At 38.0% G+C, this 20,582-nt stretch overlaps 1 protein-coding gene across 6 annotated transcripts in view; it reads left to right on the top strand.

Moving 5' to 3' along the window:
- PARD3B (par-3 family cell polarity regulator beta) overlaps positions 1-20,582 on the top strand; it is a 425,873-nt gene that overhangs the window by 47,301 nt on the left and 357,990 nt on the right. Inside the window, exon 1 of one of the 6 annotated variants that reach the window (XM_074593645.1) lies at positions 12,713-12,928. The exons of the other annotated variants lie outside the window; for them this stretch is intronic. Within the exon in view, the coding sequence (XP_074449746.1) occupies positions 12,854-12,928 (75 nt within the window). The 5' untranslated portion in view covers positions 12,713-12,853. Of the gene's footprint in view, positions 1-12,712; positions 12,929-20,582 lie in introns of those variants that run through there. 6 annotated transcript variants of the gene reach the window in all.

Here is a 20,582-nt window from a genome sequence, read left to right as displayed (position 1 = left end):
TTTTTTTGGCACTTCACAAACAACAGACTTATTAAACCTCATCACCTGTGCTTTATGGAAGACTGTAGGTGTAGAGCTGAACGAATTGCAAGAGGCAGACAGTATTTCAAAATGGCCACAGCCAGTTCAGAAGTGTTTGTAATAGTAAAATTTACTGTGCATGGAGAAGGTCAGCCACAAATACAACTGCAGGGCTGTGGGTCCGTATGCCAGAGTCCTCTCCTATTATGCATGGGGGCACTGCTGATAGTAAAGGGAGGCTCTAGGTTCGTATTCTGCTAGCAAGTGTTAAACAGGTACTATACACTGACTCTCAGCTGGGAGGCGTGCATCTTCACGTGTTTGTGTTCTTGCTGGTAGTGCTTTTCAGAGATGTGTTTCTGACTCTGGAAAACTTGGCACTGTAATCGGTATGTGCTCAAGAAATAATGGCAGACCTACGCATCAGGTGTCAATTGTCCTTGAGTGGCCAAGTTGCTGACCTTGCAAAGCAGGGAGGAAAATGTCCATAGGACAGAAGCCATGAGACAGCACGCCTTGCAGAGAGCTGACTGCTTTGTACACTGCAGTTACCTGGCCAAAGAGTGGGCTTGTAGCTTGCTCCCAAGGGAGCAGGACTTTAGAAGCGAGCCAACTGGATCTCTCACACATTCAGCCTAGAGAATGAATTATCTAGTGGTGTGGTAAGCCATGCTGTTTGAGCCTCTGTTACCGATACCACCAAGTAATATGCTGTTCAACGGCTTGCGCAGAGGATCTGTAGGATTTCATGGAGCTGTGTTTGTGTTAGTCTCCCCTCACCCCAGCCTGCCCCTGCCTTCCATAATTGCTCTAGGAAGGTGCTGTGGAGATTGTAATGCCTAGTGCCACTGGGACACTCTCTTTTTTCAAAATCAAAATTTCAAAATTGCAGAGGGATTCTATCCTTTATCTGCTTTCTCCCCAAGACCTGCAGATCCCCAGCGTGGGTGTGAGCTGTACAGTATATTACTACTGGGTCTCCAGCTCTTCCCCCTGTTGCTGGGCAGCATGCACCGGGACCTGTTCTTGGTAAGGGCATGGTACTGGAGGATCAGCAGTGCTAAGTATTGAGGTAAGGATTTGTCATCTTGTAAATCTCAAGTCAGAAGTACAGATTTCACTGGAGTACCTTGGTCCATCATTGTAAATCTTTGAACTACCTCAGCTCTGCTGCTGATTATGTGATCAAGTTCCCTTGTAAAAAGTTTGAGTAGGGTCTGGCAAGGCTTGTGCTGTTGCTTTGTGTCTCATGGATGGCTCGGGCTGTCTTGTCTTCTATTCCAGCTGGTTGCTGCTCCTATCTTCTCTCCCACTCTCCTTTGTAACCTGGTGTGTGGTGTTAGAGTGCTAGTGAAATCATACTTCTAGCCCCCTTCCTTCATTAGCTCATTGTGTTAGTGATAATATAGCATGGCAGGAGCACGGTGCATTATATTTTAAAATGGGTTTGTACATGAAGTGGATCCAAAGAGAAAATTTTGTGAAAGAAGGCTTGAAAACCCAGTTAAGTGGTAGAATAATACTCCGCATGTTGAATGCAGTGATGTTTTAAGCAATTAAACCTTTTCAGGAGAAGAAAGAGAAACTGGGGGTTTGGAGTCATCTAGCGCTTTTTATTATTTCTAATAGCTAGTGTTTTGTTAGCCTGCTAGTATTGAGAAATTTGAAACAAAGTTGTTGATTTTTTTTTTTATAGTGTGTCTAAGAGACATGTCATTTAACTTGTACAAGAATTGCCTTTTCTATTAATTAGATACTGGGCTGTTCTTCCCAGTTGTTAATGCAAAACACTTAAAAAAAAATAATATTGTATTTAGTTCAGTTGTTTGTTACTGCATGCATTAGCTTTCAGCAGTGCAAAATATAAATAAATTTAACAGTTGAATAGTGTGATCACATATTTTTTACGTACTGTTGTCTTTTGGATTTTTTTGACCAGACTTTTTAACAAGGTAGTATCTCTTCATTTGTCTGTTTGGATGAACGTCAGTGTTTTGGAGAAAGATATTCAGTCTGCAGTGGCTTGTAGTGTAATCCTTTTGTAATTATATATTGTTTTGAGTTTGTGCTATATATGTCACTTGAAAACTTCTGCTTCGGCTAAGAACAGAACTGAATAAACAGAACTAAGGGAGCTTTTTAAATGACACATGAATAGACCATTTGTCTTTGAAAAATACAGAAACACTTGGAGAAAAAAGTCGTAAGTCAACATATGGTTCTTTTCAGAAGGGTGAAACTTTTTAAAGGTGAATTGAAAACCTTTGATTCCTAGATGTGGTAACATTTGAACACTGAATCAGTTGGTCCTTGTTTGTCATGCCTTTAGACTGTGGATTATTTGCTTTTGGATGGCTGCTTGTGCTGTGCATTGTGCATCAGCACATGCTCTGTTCCCATAGATTTTAAATAGACTAATTTAAATAGACTATTGTTGAACACACCTTGTTGATTCTTATGTTCTCGAGCAAATTGTAAATTTGAAAAGAAGCAGGGCACTATATGACTTTCAAAGTTTTTAAGGGCTGTGTTGTAACTGAATAACTTTGTGCTAATAAAGGCTCCTGAAGTGTTTTTGGTGGTGAAGTAAGAAAGGATGAGGACAGATTGAACAAAATGTGAGTTTCTACTATCTTGATGATACATGGCTGAAGAGTGGGCCTCCAAGTGTTCCAGCTCCCACTTCCCAGTAGTTTAAGCCTGGTCATTTAAGTGTTAAACAGCTGTTAAGGTACTCTTTCCCTATTCTGCAATGTTGAGGCAACTTCAAGAGATTGCATAAGTCTATTTGTACAAGAATACATGGTGTGTATATTTTGATTGTGGGAAAATGGATAATTAAACTGGTAAGGTTCGCATGGAGTTCTCTAGGTACAAATAACATGCATTTTGACACTCACAAGTTTGGCTCCATATGAAATCCAAAGCCGTCTGAAATCTAGTTGTCAAATCATAGTTCTCAAGTCTCTGGCTCAACAAACCTTATTTAAAAGTACTGTTTTTTTCCTTTGGGCCTGGATATCATCTTCTTCCTCTTGCTCCTCTTTTCCTTATTCCTCTCCCGCAACAAAAACAGTGAAAACTCCCAACTCTCTGTTGTTGAATGGTTCTGAAGTTGTAAGACTTAAGACTTCTGTTGTCGGCTTTCTAAATGAGTGCTGCTGGGTACTGTGAGCATGGGTTGGAGCAAAACTAAGTAATTAAAAATATAGTCTTTGAACACTTTTGTAAATGCGTGGTTTTGGTGTGTTTTGTAGGAGGCTGAAGGCACAATGAGGTTTCTGTGCATTCTTCAGCTTGGACTCCTCTGCTGTGTTCCCCTCGCAGGGTCGTTGTGGAATGGCGGCTTTGTACCAGTATAGGCGAGGGGTAAACTGAACTAGGGCTTTTTTTGTTTGTTTTATCTCAAGCACAGAGATTGTTTCTATGTTATTCTTTCTTGGGAGAAGGGAAAAAGACAGAAGGAAAGGGAGAGGAGAGTTTCATTGTGTCTTAAATTCCCTAAAGTTTTACAGTGTCCTCATGATAAACATGTAAGTGAACAATTTTGAGTACGTTTTGTGGTTTTTCTTTAAAAATCTGATGAAAAAATGAAATAAGTGTTTAAGAAGCTAAATTTTAATTTGATATCCACTTGATAGCTCTGTGCTGGACTGCTCCTGCCATTGATTTTACTTTTTAAAACACTGTTTTACAGCCTACTTAAAAATGATTTTCCTGCATGTGGGAAATAGTGAAGTAATTAAACACATTTGGGTCTATGCATAAATTTTCTAAAATTAACTGTCTCTTTCACACTAATCTTTCTTGTCTTTAATTGGGTTGAAATGTGTGAAAGGGAAAAAGGTTTGATAGGGAACTATTTTTCAGAGAGCAGTTTAACTACAGAGCACATAAAGGAGTTTTTAGATATGCTTGGGCCAGGGAGGCAAGAACCTTCTGTTAAAAGGGGTAGTATTTTTGTGTTGGTTTCTGCTGCATCGTTTTGGAGTAAATCACCTGCAATTTCCATGCTTTCATATCCTTCACTCCAGTGAAGAAATTCATGTGTGCTGCAGCTAGGAAGAAAATATCACTTCAAGAATTAAAAAGCCTTGATCATGAAATTGTGATTGTCACTTATTGCATTATTACGGATACATTTAATGTTAATTAGTTTATATTTTCTTATTTCCTTTTTTGTTTCCCCAGCAGAGTTTGCTAACCTATTTGCTAACAGCAGTACTGACTAACCTTTTCAGTCTTCAGACGTGTCTAATAAACAAACTAATGCATGACCCACTTGCTGCACAAAAACTGAGAAATCGTTCTGCAAGGTGCCCAAAGATAGGACGCATTTCAGGGAGAAATGGAAATGTGATGGAGATGGAGGTGAAAAATATTTAGGTGTATATCCTGCTGTACTTGAGTTTATATGAAATAGCAGAATGAACAGTTGAAACAGTTTGTAGCCATAGCACTCTTTCTGGCTTTATTTACAGCTGAATTCTAACGCCCTCCTTTCTTCTCACAGAATTGTTTCCTGTTCGGAAATTTTTTTCCAGTGCTGAGTAGGAAGCTAACTTGTTTCAGGTGTATGTATATGAATTCTAACCCCAAAGCAAATGTTTTTGCCCTAGGGAATTCTTTACCCTTCAACTCTATCATCTTTGTTTTTAAAATATGTTTGCTGTTATAATTAACTGATTTTTTCAGTTAACTGGAATTTATGAAGCATATCTTGGGATCAGCATTCAGTCTTTCACCTACTATAATAAATTTGAGACACATGGTTATGCGTTTTGTATTCAACTTTTCACTTTCGAGTAAGTGATTAATCTTTCTTCTTGTCATGTTTCATGTCACAGTAGCACTGTCGTTTTCTCCCTCTGACAGCCTGACACTGTTTAAACATCAGTCTAATTTTGCACATAAGCCAGTTTAAGAGAAGGCAAAAAAGAAAAATCACGTGAGGCATGTCACAATAACTTATTTTCAGAAGCAGCAGGCTTGCAGAAGGCACAACTTGCTCTGTTCTGTCTTGATTTCTGCTGACAGCAGGCTGTGGTGTTAAGCACATATAACAAAAATCAGGAGTATTTCAGACAACAAAAGTATGGGAGAGTACATATCTTATTGTGAAATGAAATGGCAAAACTTGTTGGAGGGAGAAGGTGGTGGAGCAGATATATGATTGATTTGTACTGGTATCTCTATCTTTTTAGGGAAAACGTCTGCTTTATGGCATGTGTTTTAAGAATTGCAGTTTTCTTAGTATGCTGTAGTTCTTGATAGAGGTCTTGCCCCTCACCTTCAATATTTGAGTCTTCACCTTTAGAATGATGTTTAAATATGTTGATTTTACCCTCCTGTTTTGTAAGTTCACAGTAAGTCATATGGAGGTCATGCCTAAAATAGGAGTAAGTGATCAGTTAGAAATGGCTTCTGTCTGCTGTGTATGAAATCTTTTATGTACTCTTCCTTACTCTTTCATTTTAGGTACATCTCTATGGCAAATTCTCCTGTCCTCTAGGAACCAGCATTTCATGACTGGGAAAATACTGTTGTTTTGTTTCCTACTTTAGCAAGTTGCACAAAAATCTATAATTAACATCTGTGATGGGTCAAGACCATAACTTTTATTTAAACTTGATAATGGTTTTCATATGTAACTGTGTATAACCTCAGTATTCCCGGAGGTGCCTGAACGTGCCTAGAAGAATGATATCCAACCAATATATATGGTATGTAACGGTGCCCTAATGAGAGGACAGCTTAAGAAATACCATTTTATCTGGACATTTTCATCAGGGTCTTCATGAGAACAAGAGAAGACAGAAAATGCAGAAAGCATTTCAGATAACTTTTGGTAAGGTAGGGTGTTAAAAGTTGCTATTATGTATATTGTGTGGTTGCTTACTTATCTTTAATGCAAACAAAACTTATTTCCCAGGTTATAATGAAATTATAATTAGGTCACATGGGTCATCTAAAATAGAGTTGGTAGAGTTTATGAAACGTGTTGATAGGCCAAGGTTTTAATTAAGCTCTGTTATGTTCCCCTTCCCTGAAAGTATCCTGGACCACTTCTGTGCCTTGGTATTGAGAATGGAAAATTCAGGAAATGCCTGTCTGTAAAACATCTTTAGCTTGTATTTACCAGCCTCCTTACTTTGCTCGTGGGTTCAAGTTTACCATTCTGATATTTCATTTTTAGGTGCTCCCCGACTTTTGAACATTCAGGGTTGCAAAGGAAAGCCACAATATAAGAATTACTTTTTTTTTTAGAGTTTATTATAATCACAAACATAGTTTTCATTTGTTTTCGATGTGTCTGTCTTGTCTGTGCTTGAAGAGAGATCTCAATAAAGGGCGTGTATTCAGGAAGGAAGGAATTCACTCTTAATGGGCCCTGTTTTTCGAACACTTTTCAGGATAGATGTGGAAAATTTGATCCATATTGGAGGATATTGGCAAAAAACTGCTACAGTGTTAAATCTGACCACATGGATAGTTTCCTACTGTGGGAACAATATATGTGAATAATGAATTCCTGGTGAATTCAGCAATGTTGGTTTTGTTTTTGTGTTTTGGTTTTTTTTTCCCCCCACAGGAGGGATGATAATACTATGTACGTTATCTGTAGACAAATTTTCATTTTATTAATGTAAGAATATGTGACTGAAAGGTACCTATCATTTAAGGGTTTTACTCTAGAAATTAAATAGCGGGAAGTTTATTTTAATGTTTATTCAGAATTCTGTAATAGTGAAAATGTCTATTAACTTAATGTTATTTTTAAGCACGGGACTGACAAAAAGAAAATTGGGAGAGGAATGCACATGGAGAGTGGAAGAGAGACTTCATTTTTCATGGGAAAAGCTCTTTTGTGGTATCTCATTGTTAGCTGTTGTGTATTCAGTTGTCTTATGCTCATTCCAGTTCCTCCCCCCCTCCAATTTTGAGGTGGTGAACTGGACAAAATAGTGAACTGTCACGTATGTGTTCTTTTCTCTTGGAGGATATTAAAGGTGTAAGGCTAGATAACTTTGTGTCAAGGTTTACGCTTTTGTTTTTCTTTAAATAAATTTTGCTTTGTGTCTGTGCTGAAGAAGGCATACTCAAATTCGTCTTTCACTGGGAGCAGAAATTTGCAAATCACGGGGTTTTTCGTAGCTCCCAAAGATTTTAGGAGATGCTTCCTTGTGATGAAGGCACCTGTTCTTTGGTCCAACGTCATGTGCCTCTGTATCAATTGTCTGTCTTGCTAGAAAGCAGTGGGTTAAATAACCTGTACCTGCTTTACTGAATTCCAGTAAAAGGGGAAAAAAAGAAAAGAAAATCACTTGGGTGTCTTCACCAGGTTGACATATAGGATAGGAAGTGTTCATAACATCCAGGGGCTCATCAGTCTGCGATAGACCTTTGTATCTGTTGGTAGGATAATCACTTTCAGGCTTTTATGATTTTATTCTTCTCTCAGTAGTGGCACAAATGTGCACTTACTATGGAAATTACGAATCCTATCCACTGTTAAGCAGCAATACCATTAAAGTCTGAGAATTGGGTCTCAGCGATAATTATTGCTATGTCTACCTGAAGGGCTCTCCCTGCACAAAACTTAAGATTTCAAATTTTATTTTGGGTTTTGATGTATCAAATAACATCTTTGGGACTTTGAAATATTCTCGCCTCTCCCTCGCTCCTCCCCTGAACAAGGAAACCAACTGATCAGACAGGAGTACTAAAGTTGTGTTGAAATATTAACTGAAGCACTCTTGTTGAAAATATAATCTCTCCTTTTTTGTTTTGGATGTAAGGATGGAAGAGAGTTTCTTGTGCTGTTCCCAGCGCACTGTGATATGCCAGGTTCTGTGTTCATCTGTGTGGCCTGTCCTGGCCTCTCTCTGCATCCCCCTGCCTTCTCCTTTGTTGGAGTTGGCATTGCACGTGGTGCGCAGTGGTGTAAATTTCACTGCCCACAAGATCAGAATGTGCAAAAATGTTTTTATTACACAGACATTAATGGGATGTCTGTAAAAAGAAATAGTATTCAGTCATTGAGAGTAGCTTTGTCACTCTTGCCTTCGTCCTAAAGGAATGCAAATTTCAAGGGGCAAACTTCATCCAGGGAGCAAAATTCTGAGAGCTTGAAAACACTCGGCTTACCTGCTGCGTACGAGGAGTAGAGAGCTCTCTTGTGGGGTTAAACCTCAACTTCTGTGTAGTCAAGGTTAGCAAAGTGAAATAGCTTTTCTGATGCTCTGACTTTTTTTGACAGGTGAGAAGTTGATGGAAACTTGAAAATCAAATGGTAACTTACCTAGAGCGTATCTTCCTGTGTCACATGAAATAAGCTGGGCAATTAGCTGGAAGCAAATATTAATACTTATTTTTCCATTAATTTTTAGAGAAAAAGCAGCGAGAGAAGTACGTTGTTTCCATTGTTTTAAGGTGTCAGTGGGTAAAGAGGGAAACACTACTCTTCTTAAAAGGTCTGGCTTATCAATTGATGTGTTGTTGGCAGGGTAGGAAGCCTCTGTCCTGCTAGGATACATCACAGGAGTACCCTGTCTTGCCTGAACTTTCTCAGTTAAAAAAATCCAACAGCACAACCAAACACAAAAACCCAAGCCCAGCAACAACAACATTAATTTCTTTGGGCTAAAGTTTACCTTGTGGAGTGTTGCTATGATGTCATGAGCAGATTAAGTTTTTATTCTGAGTTCGATCTACTGTTTTCCCTTTCTCATATGACAGAATGAGCACTTCTGTTTTAGAGTTGCTGTTGTATGTTGCCAAGCCTGGAAAATGGAGTAGTTTCTTGCATGGTCATCTAATTCAAGTCAATGCTTAAAGAAAATTGCTTATGTGGATTTAGTCTTTTCCCTTTCCTTCTGGATTTCCCTTCCTTCCATTTATACACTCCTTTCATCTGCAGATCAGAGGAAGAAAGTGTTGCCACTGAAAAGAGGGGCATGTCAAACTCCTTTGAATTAGAAATAACCTTTTTCTTCTTCCTTCTCTTAGACCCCTTAGTTTTAGTTGATCTCTCTTCGTGCCACTCCTTTGGGGTTATCACGTGCTGTTGGCCTGATGCAGTCTGTTATTCTGTCCACTCAATGCTTGTAATATAGCCCTAACTGAAAGCGTCATCAGATGGAACTTTTGACCCTTAATTGGAGTTTGTTACTAAAGCGGATTTGTATTATGCTGAACTTGGGTTATTTGCTGGAGAGATTTCTTAGAAACTTTCAAGGAAAATGAGGGAGCTAATGAAGGTCTTTGATCTCTTCTGTACAGAAGCTAAGTGATGTTTGGGTTGCTCATAATTAATTTCATCCTTCGAATTAATTTTCATGAGCTTTAGAAGTTGCCAGTGAAGTAGTAGCTCTGGTCTTTCTAGTAGGTGTTGGGCTTAATTGTAGCTTTGGGAAACTCTGTGATAGAGGGCAGCATACTGCCACTGGGTGGAAGAGTTGGCGAGCTTGCTGACAGCATTCTTGGTCTTGTTTACTGTTACCTGTTTAGTGTCCCTATCTCCTGGTAACTTCATTGAGCAGTTTGCTCTTTTCTCCTTGTGTCCACTCACAAAGATACTATCTAGCTTGTCACAGTATGTATGCAGGTACATGTCTAAAGAACACTTGTTTAAAAAATAATTTTTTGGTTTATGCAGCCTTCACTGCTTCGGTGTATAGATGAAGTGGCTTAAAACACTAGCAGAGTGATGGATGACAAGAGCATTGGACTTATTTAGCTTTAAGTCTATTATTAGTATGCTACAAGCCAGCAGTTTGTTCCTGTAGAGCCTTACAGTAATGGCAAAACATCCTGTGAGTTCCAGGTCTGCCTCTTTTTGCAAGAAAACCCAGAGATGTCAGATTTCATGAAATCAGAAATTGCTGTTTCATTGAACTTTCATGCAGGTGCTTTTAAAATCCAAAGATTTAATCCTAGGATCATATTTTAAATAACAAGATGAAATGAGTTTTCAAAGCTCTTCTATTATTCTCATGCTAACTCTTCTACTTGTCTTGAGTCAGCATCTTAGGATGCTGGGCAAAGTTATTTGGTGTTTTTTTTGCTGTCCCTGAGGAGTTTTTTTTCATATTCTTTGGTCCTACCCATCTAAAATTGCTGAACTGTGAATTGTGCTCTTCTTTAGTATACCTCTGTGTGTGTGTGCACTTGATATAAGAGTCATTTGGCTTGCTTACAATTAATTAAATTTATCATTAAGGAAAGCCTGGTAGGAACTGGTTTTAGACCAAGCCTCTTGCAATAGTGGCCTAATGAGTCAGCACTTCTGTAACTAATGCTTAAAAATACTTTGGTTACAATATCTCCATTTTCAATTAAATAGGTCTGTGAGATAAAGCAGTTGATTGCTTTTGTGTTTCATGTAGGATTTCTCCACCTTTGAAAAATATGTTAAAAAGACTGGAAATGTTCCATATTGTATTGATATTAAAAATATTAATGTGATGGAAAGGACTTTTACTCGTAGATCACTGAAATCACGTTGTTCTCTAATTCTTTGTGGAGAAAACTGAAAGTGGAGTTTGTCTGTTGTACCAAGTGGAAATATTTCCTGTTGAATGAAACAGCTAACTATTTAATAGGAAATACTATTTTATACGTAGGGCTTTAAAGTACAGTGTTAGTGGAGAAAGAATAGGAAAGGGGGTGATTTGTTTTGCCTAGTGTAATGCAGTGAATTTCTTACACTAGTAATGGACCAGAAAGCCATATTGCATGTAGTCTCATCTTCTCTACCCCTTTCGCTGCTGGGCTGCTTCAAAATGACAGCAGTGATGCTCTCCTTTTATATTTTCCCATTTTTTTACAGACTCCCATTTCTGTTGAAAATACAAGCACTGAAAGGTTGTATTTACTTCTAGAAGAAGCAGCGAGAGGTGGAAAGAACTCTTGACAGTTGTCCCGAGGCAGCAGAAAAACTAATAATGAAAGAAATAGTTCAGTGTCTGTAAAATATCTGGTCTGAAATGAATACATCTCTCTGCCCTTCTGGGAGATAAGCTGGTTAACGGTATTTCACCAGGCTGGTGAGTTTTGTGGATGATGTCTGTTATGTAGGAATACTAGATATTACTGCAGTGTGAACTTATTATTGTGTTCCTTAGGCATCATTTACATACACAGTAAATAATGAACTCAGGAGCAAAAAGACCATTTATCTCAAGTGATTTACATATTGTCCTTTCCTTTGTATAAAATGCGTGAAAGTGCTGTCACAGAGTGACCAGAACTTTGCAAGTAGCTTGAAGACACCAAGTCTTTTCTTAGAACTTCAAATGCTGCTTAGGCAGAAGGAAAAGATGATGATTTAGATGTAACAATGCAGCAGGACACAGATTGTGCTGAGATAAACGTTATTGGAATTGAGAATTGTTTCCGTATTGCTTTGTGAAATACTTCTGGATCTGTTCCTCTCTCCAAACTAGCAAACTAGAAATCATTTATTGGATTGTAATTCAATATCCAAAACTTGCTTTATGTACATCTGCAGACAATACAAAAAGAGAAGGCAGGCTCATCTTCAGAACAAGCATGTTAATGTTCGAATCAGAGCTATCTGGAGCTGAGAGTAGTGTGTTCTCAATATAATTATGCAATAAAAAATGTGGGCTTGATGTCTAATTCCATAGCCTCTATAGCTTGCATTTAATAACTTATATTTTTTTGTCATTGCTAGTCTGCAGAACAAAAATGTAAAGACTAATGAGGCAGGTAAACTTCTGAGAGCAGATTGAGAATTTGTTAAGCTTGGTGATGCATCAGGCTGTTATGATGATAAAACACAAGCAGACAGTAGGTGACATGCTTGGATTATTACATGCAGGGGGAAGGCTGAATTTTGGTAGGATCTGGGTGAACCTCTGTTGAAATCAGAGGATAGGTTGTTTGCAGATGACTGTCTGAAGCTCCAGCCTTGGATGACTGATGATGCATATAATTTAGAAAGCCTGGAATTTACTGAAATATTTATGCTTCCTTGGACTGCCTTGTTCCATGTGTACATGGAAACCGCAAGGTTAGTCTGAGAAGCTGGCCAAACTGCAGCTGTGTCTTAGCCGAAGCTCTTACGTTCTACAGGCGAGTGGGGAAAAAGGGCTGCTATGTTAATATCCTTGAAATAAGAATGCAGTAGAAAATGCTTTTAATATTTTAGGAAAATTCCTTGTTATATGTACAAGATCGTCTGTATTTGGATTTATTTAATGCTTGTTGTATGGCTATTAGAAGTTTGATCCTCCAACTTTTTCCTAAAGTAATGAATATGATGATTTCATTAACACTATCTGTTATGAGAAGCGGTGGATGATGATTTTCCACTTCTTGAACCATGCTAATGAAAGCAAAAACACATCACAGAAAACATGAAAATTCTAGTTTTAAAAAAAACTACTCTACAATTTCTGGCACTGCGTAATTTTTTCCACTTTGTAATAGAGATGTGAATTTTTAGTTGAGAAAGGGCGGAAAAACCTGCAGTAGATAAAAAATAAAAGAATGTAAAATAGATTTATTGTTAAGTAAATAGCTAGGATTGGGTAGGATTTGCAGATGAGGGCAGCCATAGCACTCACAAGGAGTAGCAAGAGTTGTGTTTGCATGCATGAGAAAACCCAACCTCAGTTACATGTCTTTGCTGCAATGGCTATTAAAATAGTTGCACTATTTTCTAGATTTCTTTCTTTAATTCTTTAATTTCAAAAGGTTCTGAGGTTTGTTGTTTTTTTTTTTTTTTTTTTCCTCATCCCTTGTTTTATTTCGTTGGGTTTGCCACCACTTCAGCAGCTATGGAGTATCTGTGTCCTTGGTGGTGATGTGCGGCATGTGCTCTCTTTGGAAGCTGGAGAAAAGATTGTGCCAGCATTGCTGCCAGGAAACCAGCCCTGGGGTAGGAGAGTTGTTCTCGTATCACCCTTAAGTGTGGCTTAGTGCGTAACTGCAATTTCTTACAGAACCCCTAAATATGGCTGCTTGATTTGAAAGGATACTATTTCAAGGTGGTTGGTTTTTGTGTGGTTGTTCTTGTTTTAATACCTCTCTTCACAGCTGTGGGTTTCTGCTGTTATCTCTTAGTGCTGTTTGTGGAAGCAATGCCATGTGAAGTGCAGACCTGTTCAGATGGACCTTTTCTGTGATAATTTCAATACAATTTCACTTGAAAATTGTGCTAATACACTTTTTATGTTAACTTGCTAAAGGCAAAATAGTATCTGTTGTGCGTTCCATGTCCCCCCTCGCACCACCTTCACCTTTTAGGTAGACTGTGTAACCATCCTGACATTGTTCTTCTCCTCCCTTGGTAGTTGGTAAAATACTTTTTTTCTGTTGTTTTTTGTTTTATAATGATTGTAAAGAAGATATAGTAATATATTTATGGCTATGTTCTGGAAAAAAAAAGTGTAAATGCTTTGTATTTTTTAAGTATTGAGGGAAAAAAAAATCAGCCTCTTGGGGATTTGGGATCATGAACCTTGTTTTTCTGAAATTGCATGAAATGTGGATCTGTATTTTTCTTTATCGTGTAAATGACAGTAGTGCTTTGCTGTTTTCTGCAGGCTTTTCATTTGTATTTTGAGGGTTAAATAACTTTTCTGTTTTTTCTTGATCCATCGCTGTAACCACAGTAACCATTATAACTGTGTTTGATTTAGTCCCAGTAGGCAAGCAAAAATTAATATTTAGAGCAATTCATAGGCAAAGCGAACTTATCTCTTCATCCCAGAGGATTTAAGAAATGAATTAATTAACTATTGTTGGCTTCAAAATTGGTGTAGTATTGACAGGTTAAAAGTTGTTTTGTGTTTTCAGCTTTTTAACTAGCTCCATTCTCTTTCAACTTAAGAATTAGATCCCCTGAAAAATCATAGAATCATAGAACGGTTCGGGTTAGGAGGGACCTTAAAGACCGTCTATTTCTAACCCCCTGCCCTGGGCAGGGACACCTCCCACTAGACCAGGTTGCCCAAAGCCTCATCCAGCCTGGCCTTGAACACTTCCAGGGACGGGGTTCTAGGACTCCTGTTTTATTTATATTTATATAGAGACTTGCTGCAATTCCTTTTACAGGATATTATATTAGATATAATACACAAAATAGCTATAAACACACACACATATATATATTGTATGACTACATATTATAGCTAATATGTAACTGTAGATATAAATACAGCTATATACAGATATATAATATGTAATACATTATATTAGATATAATATGTATTGCAGCTCTGTGCGTATCTCATACATTAGAGACAATAATATGAGATATATATTATTATATAATAATATAGAAGTATAATAATACATTCTATGTCTCGGTGTATATCTATTCAAATAAATATGTATTTCTCTGTGTATATATATCTATAACATATTTTCAGCGGTCAGATTGATCCACATGTAGGCAGAAGTCTGGCATGTGTAAGAGTGAAGCCCTGTAAGTGGGCTGGAAGTTCTTAGCTCATGGAGAAACAAGGGGCTTAATTTTCCAAGAGTGACATGTGTTAACACAAAATTAAGTTCAGTTGTGTCACAAATACGATTGAAAGTGGGAGTTTTATAGATGAAAGTGGTCTCTTACTCACATAAGGCATGGTGAAAATAACGGAATTTGTCATTAACATTCAAAGTAGTGCTACTTCTTACATTGCTTGGCTTTAAAATGATATTTTGGATTTTTAGCCTGAAAGCATTTATTTTTTTAAACTTCTGCCTTCTTAAATATTTTCTACAACTCTTCTCCATTTTCTTCCCAAGCAAATGTCACCATATAATAAGTGGAAGTGATTAATGGTAATTATCTTTCTATATTATTCCCTGTGTTGTTCAGGTAAGAGCAAAGTAAAAATTTGAGAAAGAAATAGAAAATCAAAATGCCAACATGAGAGCAGCAATTCAGAGATGTACAAGTCCATTGTATTGTGTTTTATTGTGTTAGATCTTTTGACGGATATTGTCCCATACTTTGATCTGTTGATGCACTTTGATTTCTACCTAGTCTAGCAGTTTGTTGCTAAGTGCTCTGTGCAGCACAGGTGCTGCTCTTGTTTCTCATCCCTTCAGGGAACTTCCAGGGAGGTTAATGCAAACTCACACGCACCATGGAGAGGAGTGCACCATGGAGAGGAGTCGGAGAGGAAAGGTGGGAGAATAAGGAGGTATCTCCAAAGTGTCATCACCCTGCCCGGTGATGGGAACTGTGGTGGGAACTCTGCTGTGCTGGCTGCTGCTGTGGGCTGTGGCGAGCTGGGGAGCTCATGGAATTGGGATTCTTCTGCCAGAACACAAAGCCACAACCTAAAAGCACTTTTTTTTTCTTCTGAAAAATCTAAAGTTGTTTTGTTTGCTGCTTCAGTGGGTAAAAAGTGTGTTGTGGGATTCTGTGCTTTACCAGGAAATTGGTCTTAGCCTAATTAATCATTAAAGGTTGTCAGTGTACTATGGTGGAGCTTATTATTAGAGACTGCATGTATTTCAGAGAGCTGTGACCCTTTCGTGAGTAACTATAGAAACCTCAGCAACAGTAGTTATTAGCTTAAATTATGGAGTCCATATTTTTTAAGAATATTGGCCAGAGTCAACGGCTAATAATTTTGGTGTCTAAAATGATGAAGAAAGATTGTAAAACTAGAATTCTGGTTATTTAACTTCAAGTAACAATGTGATAAATGAACTATTAGTTTTCACAAGGTCTGTCCCATACTTTTTAAGAATTATAGGATACTTGTATGAGTTATTAGACGACACTAAAAGAAAAACATATAACTTGCATATTTTTTGAAGTTATTGTATACAAAACACTTTATGTCTGTGCCCTTTCTACTGGATTCACAATTTAAGAGTGGAATCTGCTGAAACAGCAAATAAAATGTCTTCGATTTTTTTTGTTTTATTTTCAGTATATTTCTAATACTTATTATTTCTCAATATTGGAGTTGCTTTACACCAGTAAATGAGGTACTGAAAAAAATTCTGTCTCAATTTGCAAAACAGTCTTAGGTGTAAGCGTCTCTGACATAGAAGGCAAAAAGAAGAAATATCAAATGTGAGCATTACTGCCAGGGGGTAGCTAAGGCCTGTAGGTATAGCAGGTTTGAAAATGGGAATTGAGTATTTGTACAGCTAACGAGATAATTGAGTTGATGCTAGCCTATGTTTTGGAAGAGAGTTTAAACTTGGTCCTTTGTGACTTAAATTGCTTTATAATTTTTTTGAAGAGTAGAAGGAAACCTGATTTGAAGGGCGAGAGTATTCAAAGATTCTCTTACAATTTCATGATATGTATGCACAGGCCAGTGTGGGGAGATGTGTTATTAGATTATATGAACAGAGCAAATGCAGTATGGTAATCCTGGTGTTCTCTGTGTTCCTAGAGCTGTGGAATGCAGGGGAGAGTGTACCATAATGTACTAATAAGAAATAAAGATGATGCTCAAATGTGTTAGGATGGATTTTTCTCTAGCTGAGTGAAGGAGAAGCCGTTTCAGCAGTGATGCTGTTTTTAAAGAAATAAATCACAACCACCACACTCTGGGACCAGATCAATGGAGTTGAGCAAGACCATCCTCTGTGAGCAATTGGGATACAGGGAGCAAGCCGGTGGGTAGAAATGAAACTTGTTTTGATGGCAGGATCAAAATGTTGGAATTAGCCAGCAGGAAGAAATACCCGTGTTAACTTGGCATAAATGTTGTCGTGCTTGTGAGTCATTGAGCTGTTCAAGTAATTAATGCTCTCATTGTTTTTTGTTTTTCTGTTCTTCTCTCTGTGTGTATTGTATCTTATATTGCAGGTTGTACAGTCTGCAGGTGTTTTTCTGGCAGGATGCCACTGGCTTACTGAGACAGGCCTGTCTGCTGACAAAGCAGTCCCTTTAGCTGGTGTGGGTCTGATGTACAGTCTCCAGGGTACCTCACATAAATACTTTTGTATAAAGTGGTTACCTCCTTAAACTAACCTTGAGGGAGGCAAACTTAATTCTTATGCATATATTAATCTCATAGCGATGTTTTAGTAACTGGAACCTCTATATATGTGTGATGGGATGTTGAGTTGACCAACGTTTGCAGGTAGTATTTTTCATCCTCTGCCACCATTTTAAGGGGAACCTATCTGTCTGTCTATCAGAACTGTGGACTTGAAAGCTGTGTTTTTATTATAACAGAAACTAGGATAGAGAAGGTGTTTAAAAGGAATGAATATAAATACGGAGCGTGGCAGAAACTAGAACAGTGAGGGCGCTTAAAAGGAGTAAATATAAATATGGAGTGTGGCAGAAAGTGGAGAGGGCTGGTAGAGCAGTTCCCCAAACCCCACTCCATTGTGCCCAGTTCTTAGGTTTGTTTTCAGTTCAGCAGCCCTTAGTGGCTTCTGGGGTAAGACCAAATACTCTGGAATCCTACTAGTGCCAAAGAAAAGTTGTTTGGGTTTTTTTTTTTTTTATGCCACCTCCAAGGCCTGTTTGTGTGTGTTCTCCCTGCTTTCCTTGGGAAGGCTCAGCCTCTGGCTGTCCTGTAGAGGAGACTGTGTGGGCACAGGGGGAGCGGGAAGCGGGGAAGATTCTGTGTCAGCTGCCTGTCCTCTCCTGTCTTCTGCACAGCTCATCCACAGCTCAGTGTGCTCAGAAGAGGCTCCCCAAACCAACATCCAGTGGCCAGGAGAGGCCACCTGGAAGCCTTTCATCCCGCTGAACTGTCATACTCTTCTGAAGGATAATGGCATATAGTAATTGCAAATCTCTAGATATTGTCTATCCTAATGTGCACGGATGTTTTGTTTTGTGTGTGCTAACTTGTGAAATCATGTGACTGATTTCTTATGTACCTTGAATCAGCCCTCCTTATGAAAATTTGCATACTCAAACCACCAAGTTTTTATACAATATTGCTGCGTATTTTGCTATTTTTTATGCCTTTCAGTCCTTCTGGGGTTGAAGGTTGCATCAATTGAATAGCACTTGTGTATGTTAAATGTTCTATAGCATTTAGGCATTGGACCGTCTTTAGAATTGTGCAAAGATTTATTACGTTATGAATCTCTGTAAAATTTGCCTTTAAAAAAAAACAACAAATAAAACAATCAAAGCTAACCAACAGCAAATTATCTTCTCTTTGTTATGCCATGTGTGTTGCTCCTAGTTCAGGCGTTGGATTAGCAGGTTAACTGACAAAATAATCATACTCTTCTCAAAACTTGAATCCAATACATACTTGGCAGAGAACATTAGCAATAAATATATTTTCCTGTAAATACACTTTCTAAATAACAGAAACAATACAGTAAAGATTTTTGGCGTTTAACCTTTGTGAGTCTCTTGGAAAACCACTCTGAGGACTAAGAACAAAAACCTGTCTTATGTGGAAGCTTGTGCAGTGCTGGGGAAGTGAATGGTGCAGAAACAAGATCTGGGTTTCTTGGATTGACGTATGCTCAGTGGTTGTTTGTATCACTGGTTAGTTCTTTGCAGTGGTGTAAGAATGGAATAACCATGTCTTAGGCTTTTTTCAAGTAAAAATTTATATGCTGAGATGTCTTAGATCTTGTTCTCTGAAGACTACAATGTAAATCTATCAAACTTGATCTGTTTTTTTAATATGCTGGTTTTTTTCTGAAGAGATATTGAGGGGGTAGTTACTGTATGTATATGATCAATAGTCTTCAAAATAATTTCACCAGTGACTTCATTAATCCTATTCAGAATGCGGTGGCGAGGGGAGAAAAAGAAAAAAGAAATATCACTAAAGAATAATTAGCAGAATGAAATTGAGTTAGTAGGTGTGACATCCAATTATTTTCTGCCCTGGAGATAAATATCAAGTGAAGGTTGCATATTACGCTTCAGTGTAGCACCTCTGCTTCTTCCGAATCAGACAGAGTGAGAAGTAGCTGTGTTGTGTGAAGAAGAAAGATTGTGTCTAAGACCATTACAGCTAACACGGAGTTTGGCTCAGGCGTGGGTTAGTCACTTGTGATTGCTGCTTTAACGAGGACTTTTCTCCATAAGAATGACTGGTTTGTGGCTGGCTACATGGGAAGTTTAATTTTCACAGTCTTTGTGCTCTGTGGAGGAAAACCATTCCAGGGTGGGTGTTAATGCAGGAAGGTTGAATGCTGTATCTGTACACTCGGGCTATTGCACAAGTGTTCCTGCTGAGCTTTTTGAAAGACTTGTGTGCTGCAACACAGCATCCTTGAGGGCTGACACTGAAGCACAGGATTACTCCCGCACACCCAAGGATTTCTTCTAGGCTTTCCTCCTAAGGCAGCAGCTTTAAATACCCTTGCACTTCATGTTGTGACTGACTGAGCTAACATGGCTGTGTGATTACTGGATTCCCTGATCCATTGACGGGTTGATATGGGGGGAAAAGCTGGACGTGACAGACTATATCAGATTAGCTCTAAATGCGTAATAGACCTTATCGCATGCGTTGCAACCAAATGCAGTCTTCTATAATGCATTAGCCTGTTGTAGACACGGTTTGATCTGTGAAATGTGAGAGCTTTTCTTTCCCCTTCATTTTAAAAAAGAAGAAAGCACATTGCATTTTAAAATCCTTGGGGGCTTTACTCTAGCCTTGTTTAGAAATACTATATCACTGCCTCAGGTTGATACCATGCTTACATTGTGTCCATGCACCCTTGTTTTAATTTCACTGCTACCTTGGGAAGTATTTCATACTTTTAGTTTTTGCTAGGAAACTGCCCAGATTTCCAGATTTTTTTGTTCCATGAGACTACAGGTATTGCTTTATTTTTTCCTTTTTTGTTGGTTACTTGGTGTAGTTCACTTAATTCCAGGACTTCTGATGAAATAACATCATCATCTATTAAGAAAAACTCAACTGCTTAAATAGTTAGCTGTCAAAAACAATATCACAAATACCTGTATATCCATGTAAATCACAATTTATAGAAAACTGCGTGTTGTTGGAGAAAAGTTTCATTACTAAGCAAATGTAGAACTTGGTTAGAAATTTTATATAGATTGCATAATTATCTGTTAGAAATAAATGAAAAATGCTGCTAAGAGTTTTTTATATCTTGTGAAAATGACCTATTTCTCACAAGCTAGTTATTCTTCCACTCCATATTTTTAACTTCATGTTGAATTTACTGTTTTCCCAATGTACTATTTATCTTTGAACTTCTACGTTATATAACTTACGTAGCCAGCACTTTTTTGGGTGAGAGAGGTGGTTTATTGATGTGTTTGTATAGCTGTAAGAATTTAGTGATACTGATGAGATGCAGAAGTGTTTATATTGGATTCTTAAACTAGTTCTGGTGTTACTTCTAATAAAGTACTTTACTGCTTATACTCGGTCCTCAAATTGTGTTGTATTAAATGCAGATGCATGATGCAGACGAGTGTTTTTTTGGAATGAGATTGGAGATGATGAAACTTAGTTGACTTGAGTTGGGGTATAGCACAGGCATTCACATCTGAACAATAGACTCTTGATTCCAAGCAGTAAAACTGTAGAGGTGAAGAGGCACTGACATGGTGGTGAGAAAGCTGGCATCGTTCAGTTGAAGGA

Source organism: Larus michahellis, chromosome 7, assembly GCF_964199755.1.
Source record: "Larus michahellis chromosome 7, bLarMic1.1, whole genome shotgun sequence".
Classification (NCBI taxonomy): domain Eukaryota; kingdom Metazoa; phylum Chordata; class Aves; order Charadriiformes; family Laridae; genus Larus; species Larus michahellis.
The sequence above is the reverse complement of the archived record's forward strand: the minus strand, read 5'-3'. Positions and strand labels throughout refer to the sequence as shown.